Consider the following 14,201-nt stretch of genomic DNA (forward strand, 5'->3'; position numbering starts at 1 on the left):
AGGCCTCCCTCATCTCTTTCTCTTAGGATTGTAAGCTCCCCGAAGGCAAGTGCATTTTTTTGGTTCGCATTTGTATTCCCAAGTACCTGGCATGTAGCAGGCATCCAATAAATATCAAATGAATGAATGATTTCACATAACAAGAATGGAAGATTCCTTAAAATTCATGGCACTGCAGTAGGTGCTTTGGAGACAGTCTAGCTTTTAATCTCATTAGAGAGATCGAACACACAAGTGGAGTTGAGTGACCACAGAAAGGCTGCAGGTAAGCGACCGCCTAAGTGAGTAACGTTTACGTGGGCACTCTGAAGAAACAGGATGGACCCCACCCAAAATGCGGTTCCCATGTCCAGACTGATGACACCTTGCGCATAAGTAGAAGGCACGAAAGAGTTTATTACTCACATGATGAGACTTTCTGGGTAGGGCAGGGGAGCTCCCAGGCAGTCTGAAATTGGCTTGAGAGAGCCCGGAAAGGAGGTATCTTGGGAGTGTTCTGGTCGTTGGGGAGTGGGGCGGGGCTTGCACGATACAAGTTCCCTTCGGCACCAAAGCAGGGAGCACCCAGGCTTACCTGTCGGCTTGCCCTGGAGTGGAGCCGAAGAGGAAGAGGAAGGGGTAAGGCTTTAAAGCGACCAGCAGTCACACATCCTTTATTAAAGATATCAGCTCTGTGAGTAGTTCCAAGTGGTCCACAAAAGAAGGGCAGGAGGGCTGTGCGTTCCAGGTTAGAGAGGAGGACGTGACTGATTTTGGACTGGACTTCCACAACTTGTAGAACCTTGACAAACAATCATGACCAGTGCAGGAAAGGAAAGGAGTGGAATTTGGTGGAGAACAGGACCACTCCCATGATGAAACTAGTGTGAACAAGGCACTAAGTTGGGAGACTGTCTGGCACGTTTCCAGGGCTGAGGGCAGATGCGTGTGGACAGAGGAGGGCAGAAATGGGCCACCTGGTTAGCTGGATGGACTTGGGGGAAGCCCTAAATGAAGAGATTTGATTCACATGTTATGCCTTGGGATTTCATGCTTAGGGAAGCAGGTGACACAGAGAAATTTTAGAGTTGGCATTAACACAAAGTCAGTGATTCTAGAGACATTTTGAGAGAGGAATTGACAGGCATTGCTGGCAGAGTGAGTATGGGCATGAAAGAGAAGAGTCACTGACTTCAGGTGTCCGGGCTCCGTGACCAGAAAAATCACAGCATCCCTTCTTGTCCCTCTTCCCACGCAGTACCCTCAAGGGAGGTGCTGCTCAGTCTCCACAGCTAGTCAGTTCCCCAACCTTGCTTATTATTGGAACAGCTTGCGGACGGTGAGCTGATCAAAAACCTTCCTCTACCTTGAGTTTACCGGGGCGGGGGGAAGAGTCAAGACTCCAGAAAAGAGTATAAATGAGACAGAATTATGTCTATAATACCACCTTGCCCCACCCCCCCACACACAACCCCCAGCACAATGCAGATGACAGCTTTCTGGACAAACTGCATTTCAGAGCAAGATCCCCTGAAATTTTTCAGGCACTTTCATCAATGGAAGAATTCTATAATCTGGATCGGGACATTGAGGGATCCGCCAAGGGCTGGAAAAAGTTTGTCGAATCAGAATGTCCTGAGAAGGAGAAGTTCCCCCACGAGTGGAAGCACAAGACAGGCCTGCAGCGCCTCTGCATGATGAGAGCCATGCGGCCCGACCGGATGACCTATGCCATGAGGTAGGGGCAGGGTGGTGGCGAAGCCAGGGTGGGTGTGGCCAGACCAGCAGGGCTGAGCACAAAGGCCACAAGTTTATCGTGATGGGAGCCTTTGTACCAACAACCAAACTCCCATGAGGCCCGTTGCTCTGTGTTTGCCATGTACTGTCTTAATATCTAAGTGGACCATTTGGGAAGAGGTGCTCACCAGTATCAGCACTGGGAAGGATGCGGATCACATCTAATGTGGCAGAGATGTGAGATCCAGAGGACAGATGGAAAGATCATCCTTGGCAGGAAGAACACCCCTTTCATTACAAGAGACAGAGAGAGGTGGGTGTGACTGTAGCAAAGGTGGTAAAAGCATGGCAGGAAATTGAGCAAGGTTTTGTCTCATGACTTCCACTCCCTCTGAGGAGCAGGAAGCAAGATCCTCGCTGCGTTTGTGTGGAAGGGGAGGTGGCAGGGTTGGAGATTTGAGGAATGTGCAAAAGATCTGAAATAGGATCTGTGAAAAAATGGGAGACGGCTGACCAGGGAAACTCAAAGAATTCCAAGGGGCATTGAGGGCCCACCTAGTGAGATCCTGCATTTGTAGGGGCGCCAACCTTCACCACTGGATGATTTTCTACAGCTGCATCCAACAGCCCTAGGGTAGATTCAGAGCATGATCCCTGGTGGAATAAGAGTTAGGGAAGGGAGGTGTGTGGTACTGGCAAGAGAATGATTAGAAGTCACAGGCCATGCAGTCTACAGAGACGGCGAATTAGCAGCTGCCTGGGCCTGGAGGGTAGGAATAGGAATTCTCTAAATAGGCAGGAGAATCTTATTGCAGGCTTAAAATGTTCTGAAACTGGATTATGATGAAGATTACAATTCCGTGAATTTATTAAATATTATTGAATAGTATACTAAAAATTGGTGAATTTTATGGTATGTCAATTGTACCTCAAGAAAGTTGTTTAAAAAAAAATAAAAGAAGAAGTTACAGGCCATGGAGCCTACACTGAACTGAACAAGACTTGTAGTGACAAGAATAAGGGGATGATTAAAAAAAGAAAGAAAGAAAAAAAAAACACCAGGGAGGCCAAGATACTGAAAGTCCTGCATTTGTGGCACCAATACAGGTAAAGAATAAGTTAACTGAGGATAAATTAACTAAAAGAACTATAAGGATGGAAAGCTTTGGTCAGAGAGTGAGATGTTTCCATTTATGGTTTCAGACATAGAAAAAGTTCCCAAGTAACCACAAGGGTGAGGATGTGGCCTTGGAATGAGGGGGCTGACATGGGGAAGAACTGAAGATTGTTAAGAACCTGGAGGACTGTCCAATGGATGCACATTAGCATCACTCAGGCTGGTGGAGAGACGGTCCATGAGCCAGAGTCCAAGTGATGCGCGAATGAGTAAAGGGACCAAAGGGGCAGTGGACGACATGGATGTGCAGGGGTCGTGGCGGCACGGTCAGGGCAAACGAGCCTCGGTGGAGCCACACGAGTGGGAGAGAAAGGGTTTAGAAGTAATGGTCATCCGTGAGCAGGACCGTGATCCCAGCTCCCAGGCCTGAGAATGAGCCCAGCTGAGAAGGGTACAGTGAAAAGAGTGTCCTTGCGGGAGCTTTTAAGGCCAAGAGTTAGGCCGGATTGTCAGAAAGTGGATGCAACTGCAAGGTTTTGTTTAGCCCCAAATGGGACATAGGAAAAGGAACATTGATAAGTGGAGTGAGGTGAAAGGAAACACAGAGAATGATAGAACGTGAGGGACTTGAAGCCTGGAGGGCCTTAAATCATGGATAGGGATGGAGGATCCCAGGGGTATGATGCATGGAGGGTTTAGCTGCCTGCAAGCTCTCGGATGGCGTTGCTCCTGGCAGTCTTCTGCTGGGCGGTAGTGGTGTAACAGGACACCCCAGCTCCACAGAGGAGTCAGCGGTGGCCTGGCCGGATGGGGATCCAGAAGGAGCCCTGATCTAGGTGAGCAGGTGCACACCAGCAGCACAGGTTGTAAGTGTCGACTTAATCAGTAAGCAGTGCTTGGCGTTGGTCCTAGCTCCGTAACTGCCAAGCCGTGATCTTGAGCACATCCTTCCATTTCTATAGACCTCTGTTGCTCAAATGTTATTATTCTGTGACTGATATACACACATGGACCTTCTGTTTTTCCTGGCAGAGATTTTATTGAGGAGAAGTTAGGAAGCAAATACGTGGTGGGAAGAGCACTGGACTTTGCAGCCTCTTTTGAAGAATTGGGACCAGCCACTCCCATGTTTTTTATCCTGTCTCCAGGGGTGGACCCACTGAAGGATGTGGAAAATCAAGGTAAGAAAAGCTCATTATGGAGCCAAGGCTGCACCAGCCCCATGCACTGTCACTCTGCGTCTGTCAGCTTCTCTTTTCCTGATTCAAGGTTCCTTTTGCAATGCTTGATATTTGCTAACCATACAGAAATCAGGGTAATTGCTGAACCAACCCCAGGGGGTCATGAACAGAGGGAGGACTGCTCTGGGATATAAGGTAGCGGGTTCATGAGGAGACCTCGTCCCACCACCCACCCACCCATTCCCCTTCCTGTGGCTGGAGCAGTTATTCTGAAAAACAAGTCCAGTCCTTTTACAGGCTCCTGGTGCCCTCAGGGTGAAGTACAAACACCTTAACATGGCTTACAGGGAGCTTCGTCCTCCAGCCCCTCCCTATCTCTCCAGCCTGTTTTCCATTATTAGTTTCCTATTGCTGCTGTAACAAATTATTACAAACTTAGAGGCTTAAAATAACACTACCTATTATTTTACAGTTCTGGAGGTCAGAAATCATACATGGGGCTTACTGTCTCCCCCTTTCCCTCATAAGGAGCCCTATGACTATATCAGGCCCACTCAGATAACCCAGGGTAGTCTCCCCATCTGGAGGTCTTTAACCACATCTGCAGAGTCTCTTTTGCCTGTAAAGTCACATATATTCACAGATTCCGGGATTTAGAACATGGGCATCTTTGGGCACTCCTTATTCTGCCTACATTTCCCTACTCCCCTCTTTTTCACTCTACATGGAAGCCATTCCATTCTTCCAAACATTCTGTTCCCCCTCTGGCATCCCCTTCACCAGGCTACCTTCTACTCATCCTTCAGATACCAGTTTCAATGTCACCACCTCCAGGAAGCCCTACTTGATTTCCAAGGTGCTGGGTACACCTCCCCATGTACTCTTAGAGCACCCTTCTGTCTATATATCACATTGTAATCGTCTAGTGACTACTACGGTGTCTTCATGTGAGAGTGAGAGCTCTGGGAATAGATGTCCTTTTCAAGGTAGGATTTAAGTTCCTATCTCTGTATTTTCACGTGCTAGGCACTCAGTAAATAAATACATTAAATAGGACTTCCCTGGTGGCGCAGTGGTTAAGAATCTGCCTGCCAATGCAGGGGACATGGGTTCCATCCCTGGTCCGGGAAGATCCCACATGCCACGGAGCAACTAAGCCCGTGTGCCACAACTACTGAGCCCACGTGCCACAACTACTGAAGCCTGCACGCCGCGACAAGAGAAGCCACCACAATGAGAAGCCTGTGCACCGCAACGAAGAGTAGCCCCCGCTCATGCAACTAGAGAAAGCCCACTCACAGCAACAAAGACCCAACGCAGGCAAAAATAAATAAATAAAAGAAAATAAATACATTTTAAAAATATATGTTAAATAAAGGGATGAGCAAATGAATGACTAATCAAAACTATAAAACTAGCAAAACTAGGGAGTTCCCTGGCGGTCCAGTGGTTAGGGCTCTGTGCTTTCACTGCCGTGGCCCCGGGTTCAAGCCCTGGTCAGGGAACTAAGATCCTTCAAGCCTCATGGCATGGCCAAGGGGAAAAAAAAGCTAGCAAAACTACACATTTTGCAAAGTTAAATAAAGACTCAGCAGGTTTTTACAGAGCCAGGTCTTTATGGATGAGAATCCAGACCAGGTAATACACCTCCACGAACAGTCTATTATTCTGCGTGTAATGAAAGGAATCTACACCTGGTGTAGATTTAGAGCCTGGTGTTTGGCTCTAAAGAAGAGATGAGTTCTGTATAATGGAGAGAATTATCTTATTCACTAATTTAATGTATATTTTTGTAATCTCCTAAAAAGTTCAAGTAACATATTTTTTAAATACCTATAATAAAGAATTTAAAATGAAAAGCAATAGCTCTCAGCTCCAGCCCTTCCCACACCCAGTCCCCCTTCCCAGACACTGGGGTTTTGCCTATTTCTGAATTTATTCCTTCTGACAATTGCTTCTCTATTTCCTACTAATAATTTATATCGCTATTTCTGAATTTATCAAGTTTCAGTATCTATTTATTCCCTGGTATGAAAAATAAGAATTTAGCTCCCATTACTGCCAACCAATTGGCTTCATCCTAGATTTGGTAGCATAAGTCATCAGGAAAAAAAATCATGGGAAGTAAAATTTCTGAATCCTTGGGTGTCTAAAAAGACTTCAGTTTTGCCCACATACTCTTTTGATAGGTCTGCTAGGTCCAAAATGATTTTTATTCAGAATGTGTCCACACTGCTCAGTCGTCTCCTAGAATTCAGTTTTATTCATATGAGGCCATATGCTAGTAGGGTGCTATTCTTCCCTTGTTTCTTTGTTGGTGACCTATTTTCATTCCCTGGAAACTTTAGGATCATCTTTCTACCTTGTGTTCTGACGTTTCATGAGCTGAGTTAGGTGTGGGTCTTTTTCATTCACCTGCTCAGCGCTCAGCCTGCCTTTTCAAGTGGGAGAGTCACACCTCTCTTTATCTCTGGAAATTTTATTCTATCATTTTTGGTAAATATCACCACCATTCAGCAAGTTGCTCATGCCGGAAACCTGGGAATCAGTCACCCTAGACCCTTCCTCCACTACCTACCACATCTAGTCCTATTGATTCTACCTTCTAAATGTGTTTCAAATGAGTCTAATTGTTTCACTGTGTCTCCCTCCTCTGAGTCACCACAGTCTCTCACTGGACTATCACAATAGCCTCCTAACTTATCCCGGTTCTCCTCCCCCACCTGCAATTTTTGCTGCTCTTACAGCCAGACTCATCTTGCTGAATCTCAGATCTGGCTGTTATCACTCTCCCACTTAAATCGCTCTAGTGGTTCCCCACTGTTCTCAAGGTAATGTCCAGTACTATAGACATGGTCTCTGTGACCTGCATGGCCTGGCCTTTCTGTCCAGCCTTGGATCTTACCTTCCCTCAAACTCACACTTCTCTGGCCACATGGCTCTTTTAGGTCCTCCATCATGAGCCCTCCTGGCCCAGGGCATCTTCTCAAGCAATTCCTTTTATCTGAAATACTTCTCCCCCGCTCTTCAGTTCAATGCCTGCCAATCCTGCAGGGATCAGCTTCTCCTGACCTCTGCACAAGACCATTTGGTTCCCCCTTATACATATATTTGCTTCAGAGCATTTAATACAATTCCAATTAGACCCTTCTTTTACAATTTTAACTTACGTTTGCCTACCTGCCTGTCACTAAGACCCTGGAGGTCAAGGACTGTGTCACCTTGCTCATCATTTTCTTACCAGTGCCTAAAAGCGTAACCAGTACAGAGAGGTACTCCGTAAATATCGGTTGAATGAATTAACAAACGGATGAATGAATGAGCATAAGAACTGTTGTTATTGCCACGTTATTCCTGACTTTCACTTTTTCATAGATTCTGTATTCCTTCTGTCCCATGGAGGTTTTATTCCTTTCATACTGACAAATCTGGTCTCCTCATTTTTATTCAATATTTTCCTTTTCGGAAGCTTTCATATACCCTGTTTATGAGCAATTTCCTACGATTCTTTGCCAATTGACCCCCAACTATCATTCCATCATGTAGTTTGAAGCTTTCTGTCATTTCAGACAAGCTGACCTGTCCCTGAACCGTATTGGTTATTTGTCTCTGAATACATCATCTCAGCCCTGCCCTTGGCTTCATCTTAACGCATATTTCCCTACCAGAGGCAATATTGCTGTTCATCAGCTAGAGATTACCTGGGCACCTGAGCCTCTTTCTCTCCCTCTTCCTCCCCCTCTGCGTTCTGGATGGTTTGATTCGTTTTCTCACGCACCCATTTAGAACATATACTCTGGTGACGTCATGTGCTCCACATCTTGGATCTGATCATTCTGCCTGATGGACTCCTATTCTCAGGTTTGGAATCCACGTAACTGACTCACTTTCCCCTATGTCCCCTAGGCCCCCGCTTATTCAGGAAACTTACTGTCTCTGTGCTTGGGCAGAGTCTGTGCATCAGACCGTTCACTGTTTTACTCCATGTAGACGCAGACAAAGCTTGACATCCTTTCCCACCTTTGAGTATGGGATCTATGCTCTTAATGCCTTCATTTCTCTATCCCCTTGTTTCTTCATGGCAGTTCTTAATATTGGGCAGGGCTTTGAACCCCTGAGAGTCACATGAAAGATTTTGTTCCCCCATCCTCACTCCAGCCCTTCTCCTGAAATGCGTGAACCCACAGACAGACAAAATTCTATATATGATTTTGGGAGTTCTCTAAGCTTCTGAAGCTCATCCATTGACACTTGGTTAAGAATCTGTGCTTTTCTAAGAATCTGAAAAAGAATAGGTATATGTATGTATATGTATAACTGAATCACTTTGCAATACACCTGAAACTAACACCACATTGTAAATCAACTATACTCCAATATAAAATAAATTTTTTTTAATTAAAAAAAATGTTTTTAAAGAATCTATGCTTTTCTGGCAGTTTTGTGCCTCTTAGTCTCCTCCAAGATTTTCCTTCCTCAACAGTTTTGAAGGAGGAGGAGGACAGAATTCCATCCACTTTCCTTGGCCTCTGTTTTAACATGAACCCACTTCCACCCACCCGCACAGCATTCCATCTTGCCTTTGCAGATTAATCCTTTACCTTCTCTCTCTTCTCATCACTTCTTCCTGAATGAGCCACACTTTCTTATTTGTACGATTATTTTTGCTTTTGCTTCATCTAAAAGCAATCACCCATCATTTCCAATCACCCCCTAATACCTTCCTCCCAGGGTTACTGTGAAGATAAAAATGAAATCTCAGATGTGAAAAGGCTTTGAAACATTAAAAGTACAGTAGCATTGTACGGCATTAAAATGACGACGATGATGCGTCTATTCTTTGAGGCAGCTCGGTTTGCTCCTTCCTTTACATCCTTTTGTCACATCCTTTCAAAGCACACCATCGTCCTCGGCCCTCCCAACAGAGGACCTCCCCTTTCCACCCTTACAAGGCACCTTCTCTGGTCCTTCTTTGACTTGACTCTTGCATGATCTTGCTTGGTCTCCATCCTCCTTTGTCCAATTACCTGGCTTTGACAAAATGTTTCCGTTTATCTACCACTTTGGCCTTCCACTGCCTCCTCTTCCTCTTTCCAATGTGCTGGTCAGAAGGAGGAGCTCCTTTAGATTTTTGTCAGCCTGCTACCAGGTGTGTTCAAAGAAACAGTTTTCAACTCGGTGTCTTTGCAGCTAGATTATCAACACTTTGCTTAGAGCCTCTTTTTCATTGTTCCTGACTCCATTCTCTTTTCCTTAAGCATCAGTTGAAGTTGGCTAGGATGCAGCAAGTACAGTCTTTACAGAGCAGCTTCCAGACTGGCAGAGTGTAGGTTCTGTGTGGAGGGACACTCATCCGTCTGTTCGTGTGCTGGGGGCGGGGGGCACCTCTTCCACTGAGAGGGGGCTGTGCAGGGATGGGGACGGGACAGGGATGTGTGCAGAGGCAGATTCAGTGGCAGTAAATGGAAGGTGTTCTACCAGATGGCAGATGTCTTGTCGGGCAGAGGGAGCAGTAGAGAGTGAAGCAAAGTGCTGAGCATAAGAAGCGGGGCAGCCATTAGGAAGTTTAAAGGAAGAGGGGAATGGACAACACAGCCAACTTCTGGACGTGAAAGATTACCAGGCAGTCTCGCGAGACTGAGAATCATCAGCTTGTGGTGGCACCAATTCACTCAGTGTGTTATTTTTTCTCTTGTATTAACGCTTAGATTTGTCCAGGGTTGTGGTTTTACAAAAGTTGGGGGATGCAGACGTAGAATGGGCAATGGAGGGAAGAATTTTATAAGATCATGGCTCAAATGAAGGTTTATTGGGTCCATCTTAAAATAAGAGGGAGGTAAAGATGAGGGTTAGAAAAAACAGAGGAGCCAACGGACTGGACGTTTTGCTGACATCATAGAATAATATGCGAGGGGGAGTACGAGAGTGAGCCATCTGGACAATAGGAAGTTAGAGTTGTGAGTAAATACGAAAGAATGATGGGTCAGACGTGGGAGAGTTTGCAGGGATAAGCAAGGCCTCGGTGCAGCCGCTGGGAATGGGAAACAGAAATGGAAAGAAGTTCTTTGAAGATGAGGAAGCATGAGGCTGGGTGTTGGCTGAGTCATCCATAGTGGCATTAAAGCTCACCAAGATAATGATGAGACAGAAAATATGGAATATTTTAAACCAAGTTCCAAAACCCCTAATAAAAGTGACTCTCGCTGAGAAGTTGATAGAAGGCAGAAAACATAAAAGTTAGTAGGCAATGTAGCCAATAGCATGTGCTTTAGAAGAGAGCACATGTGTTAGAATACGGTATTTGTTTTTCTCTTTCTGACTTACTTCACTCTGTATGACAGACTCTAGGTCCATCCACCTCACTACAAATAACTCAATTTTGTTTCTTTTTATGGCTGAGTAATATTCCATTGTATATACGTGTCACATCTTCTTTATCGATTCATCCGATGATGGACACTTAGGTTGCTTCCATGTCCTGGCTATTGTAAATAGTGCTGCACTGAACATTGTGGTACATGACTCTTTTTGAATTATGGTTTTCTCAGGGTGTATGCCCAGTAGTGGGATTGCTGGGTCGTATGGTAGTTCTATTTTTAGTTTTTTAAGGAACCTCCATACTGTTCTCCATAGTGGCTGTATCAATTTACATTCCCACCAACAGTGCAAGAGGGTTCCCTTTTCTCCACACCCTCTCCAGCATTTATTGTTTGTAGATTTTTTGATGATGGCCATTCTGACCGGTGTGAGATGATATCTCAGCGTATGCTAACACATATATATGGAATCTAAGAAAAAAAAAAAAAAGGTTATGAAGAACCTAGGGGCAAGATGGGAATAAAGACACAGACCTACTAGAGAATGGACTTGAGGATATGGGGAGGGGGAAGGGTAAACTGTGTCAAAGTGAGAGAGTGGCATGGACATATATACACTACCAAACGTAAAATAGCTAGCTAGTGGGAAGCAGCCGCATAGCACAGGGAGATCAGCTTGGTGCTTTGTGACCACCTAGAGGGGTAGGATAGGGAGGGTGGGAGGGAGGGAGACGCAAGAGGGAAGAGATATGGGAACATATGCATATGTGTAACTGATTCACTTTGTTATAAAGCAGAAACTAACACACCATTGTAAAGCAATTACACTCCAATAAAGATGTTAAAATAAATAAATAAACAAACAAATAAATAAATAAAAATTAAATTAAATTAAAAAAAAAAAGAAGAGAGCACATGAAAGGTTTTTCATACAAGAGTGGAGAAGAAATAGCCTGCAAGTAACAAGACAAGGCTAGAAGGATGTTCCCCTTCCTCCCAGCCCCAGGGGTATGTGGAGCTAGGCGGAGGGCCATGGATGCTGTAGTGTCCTCAGAGAGACTGGAGCTCGTGGAGGGACGGCCGCCAAGATGCTCAGGGAGGTTCACAGTGCGGCCCAGCTCCTGGTGACACCACCATACGGGGCGCTGGAAGGAAGATCCGAAAGGGAAAGAGGAGCTGAAGGCAGGGGGGTGGGGGCGTGGAAGCCATAGCACATGGAATTGGAACTAATCTTCAGCTAAGCCCTCTTTTCCTGTACCCTTTGTTTGTGAACAAAGAAAAGAAGTAGGGTCTTTGTGTGTGGAAATGTCACAGAGGCTATCTAATAATCCCAGCACCTTTATCCTGTTATTTTCCTCTGGAATAAGTTGTTCATATTCTTGGCTCTAAAGCTGACATCAAATCTATTGCCAGCTAGGATTTATAGAGTTTAATAAGGGTATTTCTTGGGTTCATCTCAGTTGAATCTGTAATAACTGTTCCTCACTACAAAAAGTCATCATCTTGTTTGGTCTTGTACAGTTAAAGAGCACACTATAGTTTTTTTTTAGTGCTTTAAAGACACATCCAATATTGACAGTGTTCTTTAAATTTTCTTGCACAAGTATCAAACTGCAACTTCAATTTCAGTTCCCCTGAAACTAAATTTGTTAAGTACAGACTTTTATTCTTTTTCTCTTTTAAATTTCTCCTCTTTTCTCCTTGTGCACCTCACCTTCTTCGAAAAATTGCTCGACGATTCCTTCATGGTATTACACATTTTTTTATCCTTTTGTCTAAAGAATATTATGTAATTTCTCTAAACTTTATTGGGTTGGGTGAATAGCTGGTGTCCAAGCAGAACTGGCTGCCTATATTAAGGTCATTTCTTTGTGTGAAGTCTGTCTTGGGCTTGCAGAGCAACTCTTGAGCATCAGCCTTGCTCCGGTGACCCAGCTGTGACATGTGCGTTTGCGTGGCCCTTCCCTTACTCCATTCCCGACAGTGAGATACAAGCATTCACACCTACACAGCCAAGCCCCTTCTTGGCTGGCCTCTTGCCTCTCTTCACTCTAATTCATGAATTAGACGAGAGTAAAGGTTCTGTGTGGTGGGAATAGCAGGGAAGAGGTTCATATGGCCTAAAGTACAGGAAGCCAAACTACCCGAGTCCGGCCCCTCTTGGCCTCACCTCCCAGTAAGCTTCCAGGGAAAATATATATTATTATTAATATGTTCAGGGGACAAAGCATGTTAGACCTGGCCACGCCCACACGCTTGCTACTCTTTGAGCCTTTCCCTGTCTAGGATGGAGGCCCAATGCCTGGCCTTCAAGTGGAGGCTTCACAGAAGGGCAGCAGCACATGTGCCCGCTCTCAGGGATGCCAACTGAAAAAAAAGCACGATGTGAGAGGTGTGAGTTAAGTTTTACTGGGGGCAAAATGAGGACTGCAGCCCGGGAGACAGCAACTCGGAGAGCTCTGCGGGGCTGCTCCAGGGAAGTGGGGGGGGGGTCAGTATGCATGTGGTTTTGGTGAAGGGGGGGCATGCAGTCAGGCACATGTGTTGGCAGAAGAGCAGGCATCACCATGAAGGGCTGGAGTGCTTTTCTAGATGTGAGGACGCGTAAGAACTGGGCTCGTGAAATCCTCTCCTGAGAATGTCTAACTATCTGAAGGCCTGTTCTGCCAGTTCTTCCCAGAGCACAGAGCAGAGCGCCTCATTCCTGGTCTCCACCCTGAACTCCTTTCATAGGGTGTTGAAGGTCAGCGGCTACAGTAGCTAGTGACTTAATCCTTGTACAGGCAGATGGCAAGTGCCAGTTTTTAGTTGGCAGGGATTAAGTGAGGAGGGAGGGGTGAAGCATTTTGTCTAGACAAGTGCTTCCTTCTCTTTGGGAACAAAAAGCTGGAAGACGCAGCAGCCCCGCCCCGTGAAGGAAGAGGGTCCGTGTGTGAGGTCGGGGTGCACGGCTTCCCGCAGCCTGCGATGGGGGCAGCCACGCGGAGGTGTGCGCTTCCTCGTGGACACTCAACGGCATTAGCGGCAATAATGACCACTCCCTGCCCCTTTTAGGTAGAAAACTCGGATATACCTTCAACAACCGGAACTTTCACAACGTGTCTTTGGGCCAAGGACAGCAGGTGGTGGCCGAGGCTGTGCTGGACCTGGCTGCCGAGAAAGGCCACTGGGTTGTTTTGCAGGTACGCCCCCCCTGCCCTGCTGGGGTCACTCTTGACCCCGTCCCTGGCTCGACCCCCGCAGGCCCTGGGCCGCCTTTCCTTCCGTGCCCTCGTCCCTGACCTCCCAGCCTTCTCCCTGCGGTCCCGCCCCGTGGGTTCTGCCCCTCACCGCCCCCCAGTACTCTCCCTCGCCCCCCGCTCTCTCTGGTTTCACTGGCACCCCCTCCAGAAGGAGGCCTGTCCTCACAGCGCTGCATATGCTCAGGAGGCCGGCGCTCAGCTGGAGGCCGGATCCAGCGGCGGCAGCTGATCTCGTCCCACGCGTTCCCTGGAGCTCTCCTCTGCTCTGCCTTTCCGCGTGTCACGTGTCACAGGCTCTTCATTACACGCGTGACTAGAACGCCACACGTGTAACCAGGACTGAGCCTCTTCACTGAGAGTTCATGCTGGGCTCGGGAATCTGCAACACCTACTGTCGTAGGAATACCTACAGCACTTCTTGTACATGTTTCACCAAACATGTACAAGAAGTAAAGGCCACCCCTCCCGAAGCACGGCCTGTCCTCTTGTTCCCGTTTACGAGCTTGCATGGATCCTGGGGCTGTCGGGGGCAGAGCGAGCGGCTGACTCCTCTCTTCTCCCGCAGCCACCTCTGGGAGGGCACCCGTGGCTACGTGGAAACCACTTACGCTATGGCTGTGTCCTTCAC

General features: G+C 46.5%; 1 protein-coding gene across 1 annotated transcript in view; it reads left to right on the forward strand.

The window, feature by feature from the left end:
- DNAH9 (dynein axonemal heavy chain 9) overlaps positions 1 to 14,201 on the forward strand; it is a 301,732-nt gene that overhangs the window by 260,952 nt on the left and 26,579 nt on the right. Inside the window, exons 60-62 of the mRNA XM_082373261.1 lie at positions 1,524 to 1,717; positions 3,866 to 4,014; positions 13,386 to 13,513. Of these exons, the coding sequence (XP_082229387.1) occupies positions 1,524 to 1,717; positions 3,866 to 4,014; positions 13,386 to 13,513 (471 nt within the window). The remainder of the gene's footprint in view (positions 1 to 1,523; positions 1,718 to 3,865; positions 4,015 to 13,385; positions 13,514 to 14,201) is intronic.

This window comes from Balaenoptera borealis (assembly GCF_965194805.1).
Source record: "Balaenoptera borealis genome assembly, chromosome: 20".
In the NCBI taxonomy this organism is placed as follows: domain Eukaryota; kingdom Metazoa; phylum Chordata; class Mammalia; order Artiodactyla; family Balaenopteridae; genus Balaenoptera; species Balaenoptera borealis.